This window comes from Pteropus medius, unplaced genomic scaffold (genome assembly GCF_902729225.1).
Source record: "Pteropus medius unplaced genomic scaffold, Ma_sr-lr_union100, whole genome shotgun sequence".
In the NCBI taxonomy this organism is placed as follows: Eukaryota; Metazoa; Chordata; class Mammalia; order Chiroptera; family Pteropodidae; genus Pteropus; species Pteropus medius.
Window position 1 is genome coordinate 1149432 of NW_024350399.1, and position 14978 is coordinate 1164409.

The 14978-nt window shown below is 33.6% G+C and overlaps 1 protein-coding gene across 2 annotated transcripts in view; it reads left to right on the forward strand.

Annotated features, from left to right (window-relative positions):
- Positions 1–14978, forward strand: part of ITGAV (integrin subunit alpha V) — a 75647-nt gene that overhangs the window by 18627 nt on the left and 42042 nt on the right. For both annotated transcript variants that reach the window (XM_039839939.1, XM_039839938.1), the window contains exons 3-4: positions 11782–11873; positions 12788–12902. In XM_039839939.1, coding sequence (XP_039695873.1) covers positions 11782–11873; positions 12788–12902 — 207 coding nt within the window. The remainder of the gene's footprint in view (positions 1–11781; positions 11874–12787; positions 12903–14978) is intronic.

Genomic DNA, 14978 nt, shown 5'->3' on the forward strand with positions numbered 1-14978 from the left:
AGTAGGCCTTGTTCCCTCTCTCTTTCTCTTTGCTTTGGCTCTGTGGGTTATGACGAATGCAAATTAGATTTAGATGTAGGCTCACGTTCAGCCTCTGACACTTAGTAGGTGTGACCTTGGTCAAATGACTTAAGTTTGCCAGCCTCAATTTTTCTCATCTGTCACATAATCATAATACCCACCCCTCAGGGTTGTCATGTGGATCAGATGAGATGATGTCTATTAAGGTACTTGGTAAAACAATGAAGTAGGATACAAATGAAAAAAAGATTGTGTAGATCACACCCATACTACAGCTGTGGGGAAGTGAGTAATTATGGAAAAGGAAAAAAAATAAGCATAATTGTGGATATTCTTAAGTGAATAATATCTTTGTTTACATTTTAAGCTCTGTTGTGGAGACATTTGGGAAAATCCTGTCCTTGCAACATGCTTTTCTTTCCTAGGAGCAATGTTACTAACAAACTGACTATTGCCCAGTTTTCTCAATACTAAGTCTTTCCAAAAAGATAAGGCTGATGATCTGCACTGAGGGAGGAGAACATGTAACACCTGGCCCCAGCAATGGCTCTTTGTTTAGAACGATGAGCTGCCTGCATGATTGTTAAATATGTCCCTTAAAAAAAGGAGAAGCTCTTATGTTTATATTCCAAATTCAGTGAACGGTTATTACCTCTCCCCAATAATATCTGTCCTAGAGAAGGTCAGAAGTCAGACCTTCCCACCCCAAACCACTTGCTGGAACACTTACCACTTATTCCCAGAAGGGTTTAGCTGTAGGCTATGGGCAAAGCCTGACCAGTTCTCTGGTCAGGAAAAATGCTGTGGAGTGTTTTCTGGATATTACAACACTTTGTATTTAATAGCAAATAGAAAACGGTTAACTTCTCTGTAGCCTCTGTGCCACATAATTTCCAAATCATTGCAGTTATAATAATCAGGTAGATTCAAAAATAGCCTCTCAAGTTTGACTTTGTCCTCTTGGTGTATTTTCTGTCTTTCATAGTTGTGTCTAGATAGCTGTGCAGTTACGATAGTCCTGCATATTAGAAATTTAAAACAAAAAGTCTTTCTTTCCTTGTTAATACAAAATAAAATTATACTGTACTAGGGGATTATTATTATTTTTTTCTTTTTCGAATAAACTGTTTCTCCAGATATAATCTGTCATCCCATGGTACAGAATAGAGAGCTGTTAATGAACCTAGAAATCAATTAATCCAGTTTTTACTAGTTGTGTAACATTCGTGCAGTTAGTATTTTAATACTTTAAATATTTTACCAAAACTAAATTCATAAGATCCTTTAAAGCCCATCTCCTTTCCTATGCACTTTGACCTGACTCATACCAATTATTTTAAGACTTAACATTGACTTGGCGTTTTGTGTTTTTTTTTGAAGCTTCAGTAAAGAGTTTTTGTTTTAAAATGTTAGATGCTTTCAGGATCGTTTCCTTCTCATCAGTAAGAGGAAACAAACCAGCATTGATAAAGCAGTGGGTCTTTCAAAGGGCCTGTATTCTTTGTGCTGGCTCCAGCAGAATTATCACACTTGCTCAAGGAAGGAGAAGGAGATTTTGATTCTCTGTTCCCTGTCGTAGTGATAACTCAGAAAGTCAGTACCAAACCCAGTGAAACGAGCTCCATCGTGTTTTCTTCCGGCCCTACTTTTCTGACTCAACTTGTTTGCTTTGGAAACATTTATATCTAATTTTATATAAAAGTGTTTCTGGACAGCTATGTGTAAATTAGTAATCATTTCTCATGTTCATAGATTATGATTTTAGATTTTTATATTCACAAATGATTAGTTTTTCAGTAGTCTCAACACCAATTACTTCAGGTTTAGGGACCTTTATTGCTTGTCAGTTTAAGTCAATACAATTCTGCTTCTAGAAACATTTAAAGATACTTTAAAGTTTATAAAGTAAATCATCCTTTCATTAAAACTAACTACTACTTATTGTCTAGCAGAGTTTCTTAAATTAAGAAACTTTTATTAAGCCAAAGAAATTATTAACCTCTATTTTTCCAGTAATATCTGGAATTTTAATTTTTTAATGTATTTTTTTTTTTTTTTTACAATATCCTTCTGTAATAATTGGACTCTAAGACAGAATAGAAAGGTAGGAAGGATAATGCTTATAAAAATTGCTAGGAGGAGCTTGCTCAATTTGAATGTTTTAGAATTTTATGAACTAAAACTGTGTGTGGGAGTTGAAATGTAAATATAAAGTTAATTAAGAGGGGATATGGAAACTCCTAACTAATTTGTATATGAAGATTAATGGATACATATCTATAATACTTTTCTCTCACCTTTTAAAACATTATGCAAACAATGCATATTCATTGATTGAAGAAATGAGAAAACACTGAGAGGCAAAAGGAAAATAAAAATCTCCCAAATCTCACCATCTAGGAAACCAGTGACTGTAGGATGTATTTGTATGTGTACATATAACGTTTGTGTATGTACCTTGTGGCCTGTGTATACAGAGTGTGTATGTGTATAAATACATAAAATTATAATTTACTCTATTTCCTATTATGTTGGGCATTTATAAGTTTTTTTTTAAAAAAAGTTATAACGGTGCTTTGAACTGCTGATAAGTCATTGTTAATGTTTTTAATTACTTATTTAGGATTAATTTCTAAAAATGAATTTTAAAAGTCAAAGGGATGTGTTTTTAACTTTTGACATGTATTTGCTACGTATATGCAGGAAAACAATGATACAACATATTTGCAAATCAAACTTGATGTTATTTTTCTGACAAGTAAAACATTTATCTTCTTTTAATTTGCATTTCTGAGTGAGGTTAAGTCTTTTCTCATTAGCTTTTTCTGGTTTATTTTGTTTTGTATTATACTTGATCTATTACCTTAGTGATGCATTTGTTTATTTTCTGTTAATTTTGAACAACAGTCTTTATTATATACATATATTTCTGCTCAGTGTTGCAGCTACCTTTCCACCTGACAAGTTTGTCATTTTTTTAAAGCTTTATCGAGATAAAACTTACCATAAATCTAATTCCAGAGCATTTCCATACTCTAAAAGAAACCTCATGTTCATTGTCGGCTCATTTGCACCCTCACCTCTAAGCAATCACAAATCTACTTTCTATGCCTATATAGTTTCCTTTTTTGAATATTCATATAAATAGAATTACACAATATGTGGTATTTTGTGTCTGGCAGTTCATTCGCATAGGTCAGTGCTCTGTTCCTTTTTTATTGTGCAGTGGTGTTCCATAACTCTTGTTCATCCATTCATCAGTAAATGCACATTTGGGTTGTTTCCACTTTTTGGTTATTATGAATAATGCTGCTATGAACATTCATATGCAAGTCTTCGTATGGACATATGGTTTCATTTTTGTTGGATAGATAGCTAGGAATGGAATTGCTGGGTCATATTTTAACTTTTTAAGACAGTGCCAAATTATTTAAAAGTGGCCATACCATCTTCTATTTCTACTAGTAATATATGAGGGTCCCAGTTTCTCCACATCCTTATGGACACTTATTTTCTATCTTTTTTTTTTATTATAGCCATCCTAGTGAATGTGAAATGGTATTTCATTGTGGTTTTATTGTGTACTTACCTGATGGCAGATGACGTTGAGTATCTTTCATGTACTTGTTAGGCATCTGTATATTTTCTTTGGAGAAATATATATTCAAGTTCTTCACCTATTTTTAAATTTTTGAGTTATAAAAGGGAGGTGTGTGTGTGTGTGTGTGTGTGTGTGTCTTTGTCTGTGTCCATCTATCTGTCTGTCTATATTCATTCTGGGTACAAGTTTCCTGTGGAATATATGCTCTGCAAACATTTTCCCCCATTCTGGGGATTGTAGTTTCACATATTCTTATGGTGTTTCGTGAAGCACAAAAGTTATTAATTTTGATTGAATCCAATTTATCAGCCTTTTACTTCTTGTCCTTTTAGTTTCCTAAATTGTTGTCTAACCTCAGATCATGAAGGTTTATACCTGTTTTCTTAAATATGTTTTATGGTTTTAGCTTTTATATTTAAGTCCGTCATGTATTTTTTCTTTCTTTCTTTCTTTCTTTCTTTCTTTCTTTCTTTCTTTCTTTCTTTCTTTCTTTCTTTCTTTTCTTTCTTTCTTTCTTTCTTTCTTTCTTTCTTTCTTTCTTTCTTTCTTTCCTTTCTTTCTTTCTTTCTTTCTTTTCTTTCTTTCTTTTCTTTTCTTTTTCTTTCTTTCTTTTCTTTTCTTTTTCTTTCTTTTCTTTTCTTTTCTTTTCTTTCCTTCTTCTGTCCTTCCTTCCTTCCTTCCTTCCTTCCTTCCTTCCTTCCTTCCTTCTTCCCTTCTTTCTTTCCTTTTCTTTTCTTTTCTTTTCTTTTCTTTTCTTTTCTTTTCTTTTCTTCTCTTTCTCTCTCTCTCTCTCTCTCTCTCTGTTTCTCTCTCGCGCTCTCGCACTCTCTCTCTCTTCATATGATTTGAGATCGTGTTCCAAATTAATCTTTTCACACATGTATATCCAGTTGTCCCAGCACCATTTATTGAGTACTTAAATTTTCTTGGCACCTTTGTCAGTAATCAGTTCACTGTAAATGTAAGGGTGCCATTGAAGTTAAAATGTACTATTTATGTACTACTAACAATGTGCTAATTATGTCACCATCAACTGAATTACACATTCATATTTCAAAGATGTTAATACCTGAATATTTGCATCTTCAAATCAAAGAAATACATTATTCCATAATAGCATTAGGTTGCAAATACATGATACCAGTAGTTGTCTTACTATTTTGTCATCATTTTCTCTCCAATCTCTTTATAGCATTTTGACTCTCTGAAAACATCTAATGTAAATATTATTTTTCTCCCTTGATAGCAGGGACAGTATCTGTCTCATCTGCTGCTGTATTCCTTGCATTTAGACATTGGAGGTACCCATGATTTATTTAAATGAATGATCAAATAAATTTCTTCCTGTAACCTATTAATTTCAACACAAATAAAGAAGTAATATTGGGAGATTTTTCTTTCAGGCAAACAATAAGTGTAACTAACCAAAAGTAATGGTTGAGGTAAAAAGCTGTCTAAGGAAGCCTGCAAATTGTCTATTTTATTAAAGGATGAATGTGGGGTGGCATTATTTTTATTGAGGCATAAGTGACATATTATATTAGTTTCAGGTATACAACATAATGATTCAATATTTGAACATATTATAATATGATCATCAGAATATGTTTAGTTAATATCCATCACCACATATAGTTACAGAATTTTCTTGTGATGAAAACTTTTAAGATTAACTTTTAGGAATTTTCAGATATGCGATACAGTGATATTAACTATAGTCACTATGTTGTACATTACATTATTTTAATAGCCACTTTGGAAGAGTGGCAAATAATGAGCTCTCTGATGACTTAAATCATTTCATTATTCATAGAGTCATATAGTAATGAATAGGAGCCGAATGGTTAAAAATGCAGATAACTTCTAAATAGCAGTGTATTGTCTTGCTTTTCTAATGCTTTGGCATTCTTTTGAACTTTGGATTTTTCAAACAAGGTGACATAATCTTGTTGCTTCAGAGGATATTCTTTAGGCATGAAAAGAAGAAACAAAAAAATTAGCTTTAGGATGATAAGGTAACTTTGTCTTAAAAATAAGCATCTCTGTAATTCTCTAGCAAATTGAATGTTTGATACTGTCTTTTGAAACACTCGAAGGAAATGAGAAGAGATGAGAAGAGTTGACTACTAAGCAAGCTGCGTAGTCTGAAACTATGACAATTTGCTTTACTCAATAGGCTTCTGTCCTGAAGTCTTAAATCATGGGAGTTTGATAAAGTGCAATTGACAAAATTAAAAACCAACAAAAATAGACATTAAAGTCTTTAGTGATATGCTAATTAACTTCAAGATTCTCTAGTAATATTCTCTGTGTATTTTTGAAAGTGATAGTATAGTCTTATATTAATTTATGTAATACTGGACATTTCTTCTTATTTTTACCATTGTGTACAATACTCTTTTCTCTTTAATTTATTTAGAAGATCAGAGCTAATATTCCAAGGTGTTTTTCAGAATTACGGTTAGAAATTTGTTCTTTCTTGAGTGTTGCCTGAGGAAGCATTTCCTCCAGTGCTGGAATTTCTGCAGTTGTCTATATCCGATTTATTTCTCTTTCAAGATTGGTGAGATGGTCCAAGCAGCCTGTGGAGTTCCAGCCTCACTCCATATGGTGACTTCAGGGCTGTGACTCAAAATATTTACTTTACTCATATGCCCCAAATTAGCTGCTTGTTACAGCCAGGTCATGACTGAACTTGTCAGTTTGGAGAGCAAGCTTTCCTTTTCTTTCTCTCCACCCACCTCTATTCATACTTCCTCTAAGTGAAACTTCTGCCTGGTTTTGAATCAAGTATTTTAAGACTTGGTCTCTGGAAGAAAGGTCTGAATGGTAAAAACAAAACAAAAAAAAAAGAACTTCCTATTGAGCAAACTTCTTGAAAATATGGTAATTTTAGATTATGACCCTGTTAAAGCTGAAGGCATTCAAAGCAATGGGTAATACATCTGTTTTTTGAAGACTGTTGATTAAGTTTTGGATTTTAATGTATGCCGATGCATTATATCCAAATATACTTGACTCCTTTTGTTTGGTAATATAATTGAAAACAATTCATCACATACTTTAAGCTTTAAGACATAGCTATTGTTTTGGGCATACCTAAGTTTTAGTAAAGCTCTAGGTTTTTAAATGTATTTTTTTTCTTTTTTATCAAAAAGAGCCATGTCGCCTCATGTTTTATCACTTTTGACTGGGGCTCCTTCATTTTCATTAAATACTGTTGTAAATAGCTTGATATATGGAAAGAGCTTGGATTGTTTTGCTCCACAATACTTGGTGATAAAAGTGAAATGAAAAAGACATGTAAAATTTGTACTTATTTTCCATGACATTTTCTAGCTTAAGTTAAACCTGATGTCCACAAAGGCAGATATCCATAATTATTATGGCAGGGGATGTTTTCAACCCTTTTTAAAAATAGGAAATAGAACATGGTAGCAATGAGAAGCATATGCTACTTGACAGGGCATAGCAGCATCCTGTGCCACCACATGCAAATTTAGAGAAAAGTCTGTTTGTCTAAGAAAAAATAAAATCATGGAGATAATTTTTCAAAGTGATAGGAAGAGAACTGGATGACGTTTTATGAAGAGGAAACTTCTCTTCAACCTTTAGGAATATAATGAAAGAAAAATTGCTTAGCATAGAGGGCAGAAACCACATGAGGCTCATTCTTCGCACGGCATGAAAGCTCTGGACCTCTACTCCCCTCCTGACCGTTCTCTCTAATCACAATGAATAACTCACAGTTCTCTAAAGAATCCAAGAATATCCACTCTTTTGTTTCTTTGCACAGGGTTTTGTCTTGGGTCAGAAAGTATTCCCTCCCTTATGCTCTGCCTCCTCTTCACACATTCCTCTACCTGCATACCAGCATAATTGCTTGTTCCCATGATTGTCTCTTGAGTTAGATATTTCCTTCAGGGGCAAACTAACATTTCATCATGCATTAGGGTCATGAATGGACAACTATAACTGAATTTCCAGGTAGGGCTTGAATCAAGAATGGAAGGAATGAAGTTTTCCAGGTTATAGGGCCTTGAGTACAAAGGCCTGCAGGTGAGAATGAGCATGACTTGTTTTACGGACTGGGAACTGAGGGTAAATGAACTCTTACATGTAAAAATAAATATATCTTAGAGTCTTGGTAAAAATTTATCAATTAGAATAATGTTCTATATTATACACCATGTTCTAGAGGTTTTAGCACCTTAATTTAGCACCTGGGCCCATCGCTCAGACCCCAATAGACATATGCTGAGCTTCTTGTATATACTAGAAAAAGAAATAGATGCGACTTGAGGTAACACGTGGGTCTCTTAAATCAGAATAGAAATACTCCTAAATTGAAACCGAAGGAGATGCAGGGGATTGGTGAAATAGACTGCTATATGGCTCTATAATGATGTACTACACAATTGTAAAAATGATGCCTTAGGTCTAACTTTATTGACATATTGTTACAGGGAAAAAGGGATACATATATTTATATATAATATAATAACTTGAATGTTCTTTAAATATTGGCTTAAAGTATCTATTTTACATATAAAAAGATATGCATATATTCACGAAACCTTGAGGATAGATACCAAAATGTTAGCAGAGGTCCTTTCTTTATGGTGGGATTGTGGCATTTGGATTTATCTTTACATAAGGCTATGTTTCATATTGTATGTTTTTGTTTTTAATGTTTTATCAGTATATACAATAAACAGGTCAAATAGAAATAGAAGATATCCTGTTGGGCTTATTGTAGTATGTACTTGTTGATTGCTGTACTTTTATTTTGAAAAATTTCAAACTTATAAAAATTGTGAATCTGTAATAACAATGAACAACAGTACACCCTTCATCTAGATTCACCCACTGTTGCAGACATTGCGAAACTTTACCCCTAAATACTTCAGCATATGTCTTCTAAGAACTAAGACCTTCCCTTAAATAACACAACACTATCATCACAGACTAAGAATGTGTCATTATTACAGTACTGTTGTCTACTATACGGTCCATATTTAAATTTCCACAGTTATCCTAATAAAGTCCTTTGTAACTTAAAAGAATTTTTGAGAAACAAATTCAGTGATCATATCTTGTATTGGCTGCTGTGTCTTATTGTTCTCTTTTAACAATTCTCTATATATGGAATTGTTATAAATATGTATATTTATAACAATTCCATATATAACAAAAAATACATGTATTTTTTGTCTTTCGTGACATTTTTGAGGCATTTATATCAGGTGTCCTGTAAGCAGGAATACTTGTATTACCAAGAATATAGTGATGTTGGTTCTGCATCATTTTGCTTTTGAAATTTAAAGTTTTAGAGATTATGAGAAAATGTATGGAGGCTTAATTTGGACCTCTCTGATGTGGTACTTTTGTTCAACCTAAGATTTCCTCCAGTAGAAAAGCTTTGCTTCTGCTTGGACATCTTTAGGATCTTGTTGAAAAGGCTTTGTTTTAAATGAAAGCAGAAGCAGGAAGTAGCAGTTGTAAGGATGTTGCACTTTTGGTTCAAATAAATTAGCTCATAAACTCAGTTCCCTCAGGCTGAGATTACCTGAGTTTATGATGATGCTATAGTCCTCAAGAGACAGTGAGTAGGAGTGAACCTTGCCAAGCACCAGCTGTTTCTTTAGCAGTCATCGTGAATTTTTGCTGCTCATTGATGAAGGGGGAAAATGCCTTCATTTCCTTTATAGAAAGGAATAGAATGGAAAGCCAGCAACACAGTAAGAGAACACAGTTAGCTTGCAGTGGAATAAAAAAAAAAAATCCTATTAAATAACTATAATCATAAATTTTATGGTTAAAGTCCTTGAAAAACGATCAGTTGAATCCAGTTCTTGCAGGCGTTAAGCTTCTTCGTAGTTGTGGTCAGGCCCTTTTGGAAATAGCATTAGATTTTTAGAGTATATATTACTCAAGCTGTGTGAGGCTGTAGTTCAGTAACAACATGCTTTATTTACAAACAAATTCCCAAGTCTCACTCATTTTAAAACAAAATTCTTTCTTATTCATGTCATCATCTAGTGTGGGTTATTTGGCTGTTTTTGTGGTTTAGAAACTTGGACTGAGGCTGCATCCATCAAGTGATTTCACCATCTGTTCCTCTCGCCTCATAGAAGGGAGAAAGAAAACATGGAAAACTCATATCCACTGTTTGTTTGTTTGTTTTTTAATGAGTTGACTATTTTAGATTCCACATTTAACTGATAAAATGAAGTATTTGTCTTTCTGTACCTGGCTTATTTCACTTAGCATAATGTCTTCCTGATCCATAATGTTTTCTCAGCTGACAGGGTTGTCTTCTTTTTTATGGCTGAATAATATTCCATTACACACACACACACACACACACACACACACACACACACACACTTTCTTTTTGTTCATCCATCAATATACATTTAGGTTGCTTCCATAGTTTGGCTATTGTGAACAATGCTGCAATGAACTCGGGAGTATAGATAGCCCTTTGAGATAATGATTTTGTTTTCAAGGATATATATCCAGAAGTGGGATTGCTATATCATACAATAGCTCTATGTTTAATATCTTGAGATCTTGAGTAACTTCTATATTCTTTTCCGTAATGGCTATATCAATTTACATTCCTACCAACAGTGTACAAGTGTTCCCTTTTCTCCACATCCCCACCAACACTTTTTTTTTTTTTAATAATAGCCACCTTAACTGGTGTGAGATGATATCTTATGTGGTTTTGATTTGCTGATCCATGATTGTTTGTTAACTCATATCCACTCTTAACTGCCTTGAAACAATACCGGCCACGTGTGCTCTTAGCTTTATTGGCAAAAACTAGTTATGTGACTTTAACCTGACTGTGAGAGGATGGGAAACGTCAGGGAGTCTGTGGACTATTTGGTGATCTGTAGGTCATTGATGTGTGTTGTTTACAGTGGGAATAGCATGGTGAGCACAGGCTTCAGAGGCAAGCCAACCATTGGGAAACCTTGGTTTTCACGATGAAGGACATATACTAGCTAGTTCCATTTCTCCACTTCTTTCCGGCTACTTATAAAATGGTGCCTTCTTGACCACTGACAAATAACAATAATGTTTAGACTACAGATAGAGAGACCTTGGGAGATTGATACATTAAAAAAAAATTCAAAACAATAAAAAGTTAAAAGAAGATTACAGTAAACAAGGTTACACCGTTCATCTTGCCTATAAGATACCTGGCATTATTGAAATTCTCAATTATTTATAACTCTTCAATTGGTGTTGTCTTCAAAATGGAATTAAATAACCATAAGCCCTAGCTTAGATAGGTGAGATTTGGGGAACAGATTTAACCGAACCTTTTGATGACATTTATACGTTGGCTGGCATTCTTAAAATTGACACTTTTCTGCTGTATTTGTCATATATAGTTATTGAAATACATGTTTATAATGAATGATTATTGTAAATAGATTTTAAGAGAAACAAACTAGACTTTAGTCTTTCCTTACCAAAATACTTTATGCATATGTTTCTGTAATTTTTTTCCTTGACCTAATCAAGAGCTTTTCCATGGAAAGGATTTTTATTTATTTATTTATTTTTTTATTACAGTGCTTTTTACGATACTCTGGGAATAATTTTCTCAATAATGTAGCCTGAAAAATAAATGTTTACATATAGTGTGCCGAATCTAATTCTTTTTCCTTTTAGCCAAATCATATTTCCTAGATTCTAACTCTTTTATTACACTGTTACTGTCTCAGTCTTTTATTTTAGTCTTTTACTACAGTGATTTACAAAGATATTTCAATAAATATCTTTATGCCACAGAAAGAACTTCTGGAATTACAGAAGATAATCCTAAGTATTTATTTAATAGTTAATTATTTTACAATTTAGCAACTGGAAGGCTTCACTTATATTACTTTTTGACAGCTAATTATTCTTATTGATGAGGTTAATAACAACTCTGAGACATTTCTAAGTCATCCTGTTTTTATTTTTCTGATTAGTTGAACGTCCCTAATGCATATAAGGTATATGAGATAAACAGGTATTGTGGTATTTGATTAATCAAAGGCATACTATTCATAAACCTGGCTGCATTGAAATATACTCTTGTTATACTAAGCATAGATATTTTGTTTCTCACTCCTCATAATATATATTTTTTTAAGGCAATCGAGATTATGCCAAGGATGATCCATTGGAGTTTAAGTCCCATCAGTGGTTCGGAGCATCTGTGAGGTCAAAGCAGGATAAAATCTTGGTAAGTCTTTTGGATATTTACTCATAAGTGAGTTTAGTCAATTTATGTAAAAACACAAGTTTTAGGCTTAAAATCTGATGGTAAAACTCAGTGTGCCCAGGGGCACTGGGTATATATAATGAGATAAGGTAGCTCTGATCAAAGGTCACTTCATCTAAGAATACCATCTCTCTTGCCCTTTACAGACTTGGCTTCTGCTAGTTTCCACCTTCATTCCTACGTTTTCATTTCTCCCTCCTCACCTGATAGTTCCCATTGGCTTGTTTCTGTCCAGACAGATTTAGAAATAGTGTGCCTTTGATTAATCAAATGCTCTATACCTCCTCTCTAAAAATACAGCAGCTCTCTTTGCCTCATCTTTCCTGCTCTGGCCCCATTCCTTTGTTCCTCTTTTGAAAAAAAATTGAGCACGTGTTTTCTGTAGTAACCATCTCCACTCCTTCACTTCACATCCTCTTCTCAGCTACAATAGTCAGGCTCAGGTAAGCACAGCCAAGGTCACCCTTGCCTTCACGTCACTGAAATCCACTGGTACTTATTCTTATTTTTCTTGCCCCCTCAGTACCATTCAGCAAGGTCAGTTGACCCATTCTTTTTTAAAATAATTTTCTTCCCTTGGCTTTTGGGCCACTGTACTTTCCTGGTTTTCTCCCCTCTTGCTGTTCCGTTGCAAACTCCTTTAATGGCTCCTCTTCTACTCAGTTTCTAAATGTTGGGGTATCCCTGGGCTCTGTTCTGGGCCCCATCTGCTCTATATATACCTTTTACCTGTCTGCTCCTATCCTGTTCTATGGTCATAAATACAATCTATATGTCATAATCCTCAAATCTGTATCTCCGAGGTAGTATAGATTTTCTGAAACTAATTTTTTTCAGAGATTTTGTATGTCATGTGCTACCTCCTTTGATTTTAGGCCTGTGCCCCACTGTACCACTGGAGGACTGAAATGAAACAGGAGAGAGAGCCTGTTGGAACATGCTTTCTTCAGGATGGAACAAAGACTGTTGAGTATGCTCCATGTAGATCAAGTATGTATAGGAAGTTGTACCAGCTTTTAAGAAGAGGGTTGGGAAGCTTCGTTTGTTAAAAATATGTGTGTATGTGTGTTAAAATTTGTAGATTTATTGTGATGTTTGAATGTAGGAAAATGAAAATAGTACTATTAATGTAAAGAAATTACAAATGTAAAATCAAGAAGCTTATCTTGTCTCTCTAAGGACTGATTTTCACATTACTTGGTTAGTAATAATTAATGTGTGATTTTGGATACCTGTATTTTTAGTCTCTGTTAGTCAAAAGATGTTCCATTGAGCTTCTCTAACAGAAATGTTAGAGATTCTGATTCAGTAGGTCAAGGTCAGGCCTGGGTACCTGAATTTTTAACAAACCCTACAAGGTAATTTTGATGGATACTAAATTGAGAACTATAGCTTTATATTAATAATGATGTTAAAAACAAAAATTTATATCTTAAAGAGGCATAGTTTATATAGGAAGATGAAACACTGAGCTCAAAAGTCTGAGTCTGAATTTCTCTGTTTTTATGAGTTTCTTTGTCAATCTGTCATCAAGCTTACTCTTCTTTTGATGATCTAAAAAATCTCGCACTGTTCTCTAATATTATTTGAAATTTCATTTGAAATTGATATTATGACTACAGATGATTTTGAGCACTTAGAATTTTAATTATACTTTTCCAGACTCTGTGCATCCTTTTTCCCTTGGAGATTAAAATCCTTTTGCCTTCCCACCTTTGTTATATTGGCTACCACTCCAAATTCTCTTGATATCAGAAACATAAAAATAGCTTATTGAAATGCAACATGGTGTTTATACCTAGAGCACTTATTAGGCCATTACTTTTTTGTTTACCACTGGTTACCAGATAAGCACAAGATGTAAGACTCTTACTGCTAGATTCTTTCTTTCTGCATATTTAATGAATTGTGACACCGGGTCAAAGGAACCACTCAGTCCTCACAATTCTAAGCAGTTGAACCTCCAAGGAACTACAAGTGATTTCATTAAACATGTATTTCTTAGCCTACCACCTTGACTCTACTTGTTGTAAATGAGTGATAAATATCAAGAGAGTGTTTATGAGGCTAGGCCAGAAAGCATACCCTACACAGGACAGCAAGTTGATCACTTTGTCCTTAGTTCTTGATGCCATCTGTATCACCACCCTTATGTTGATATTTTGGTCAGAGTACTGTCATCTTTGTGGTGTGTGGAAAATGTGAGGATTAAATTTGTGTTTTTAATTTCTGTATTGCGAAAATGTTCCCATCATGAGAAGATAATTTTATACCTATGAAGAGTGAGCTAACTCTCATGTGCCAGCTTTGTAACTTATCTATACAACAGATACGCAGAATCACCCTGTGCTTATGTGATAGATGTGGGAACTAAGATTCGGACAGTTAGTGAAATAATTTTTTCCTATGCCTTAGGTATTGGGTGGTCTAATGAGGCTTTGAATCAAATTTGTCTTATTCCAACAGAATCTTTCCCCTGTGTTACTAACAATAGAAAATGTTTTCCATTTCAGTTGTCTCTGTATTAAGCAGTTTTTCTACAAAGAATATTTCTTGCTTTCACGAGTATAGGTCTGGATAATGCTTGATGTGTAAGAGTACATGCAACCTTTCTGAAAATGAACATTCTTTTGATGATCTCGTGTGGATATACTGTCATGTTAGACTAGTAGTTTTTGTCATTTTGCCTCTTTGGTAATGAATAGTTCTTTTCTCAACATGTATTTAAAGGATTAAGACAATGTTTATATGATGCATCTGTTACATAATGCTTTCATATTTATTTGGTTTAGGCATAGAAATTATAAAATCTTTTTAAACTTTATTTTCTAAAGTATTTTTATTTAATAATAATACTTTCTAAAGTATTATTGTTTTTATTTATTAATTGATTTGTTTGTTTGTTTATTATGGTGACATTGGTTAATGAAATCCAATAAGTTTGAAGTGTACTTTCTAAAGTATTTAACATCCAAATCAGATCAGCAAGCTATGGCTTGTGAGCCTCTTTTTGTAAATAAAGTTTACAAAAAGTAAACTTTTTGTAAAAAAGTACAGCAACACCCA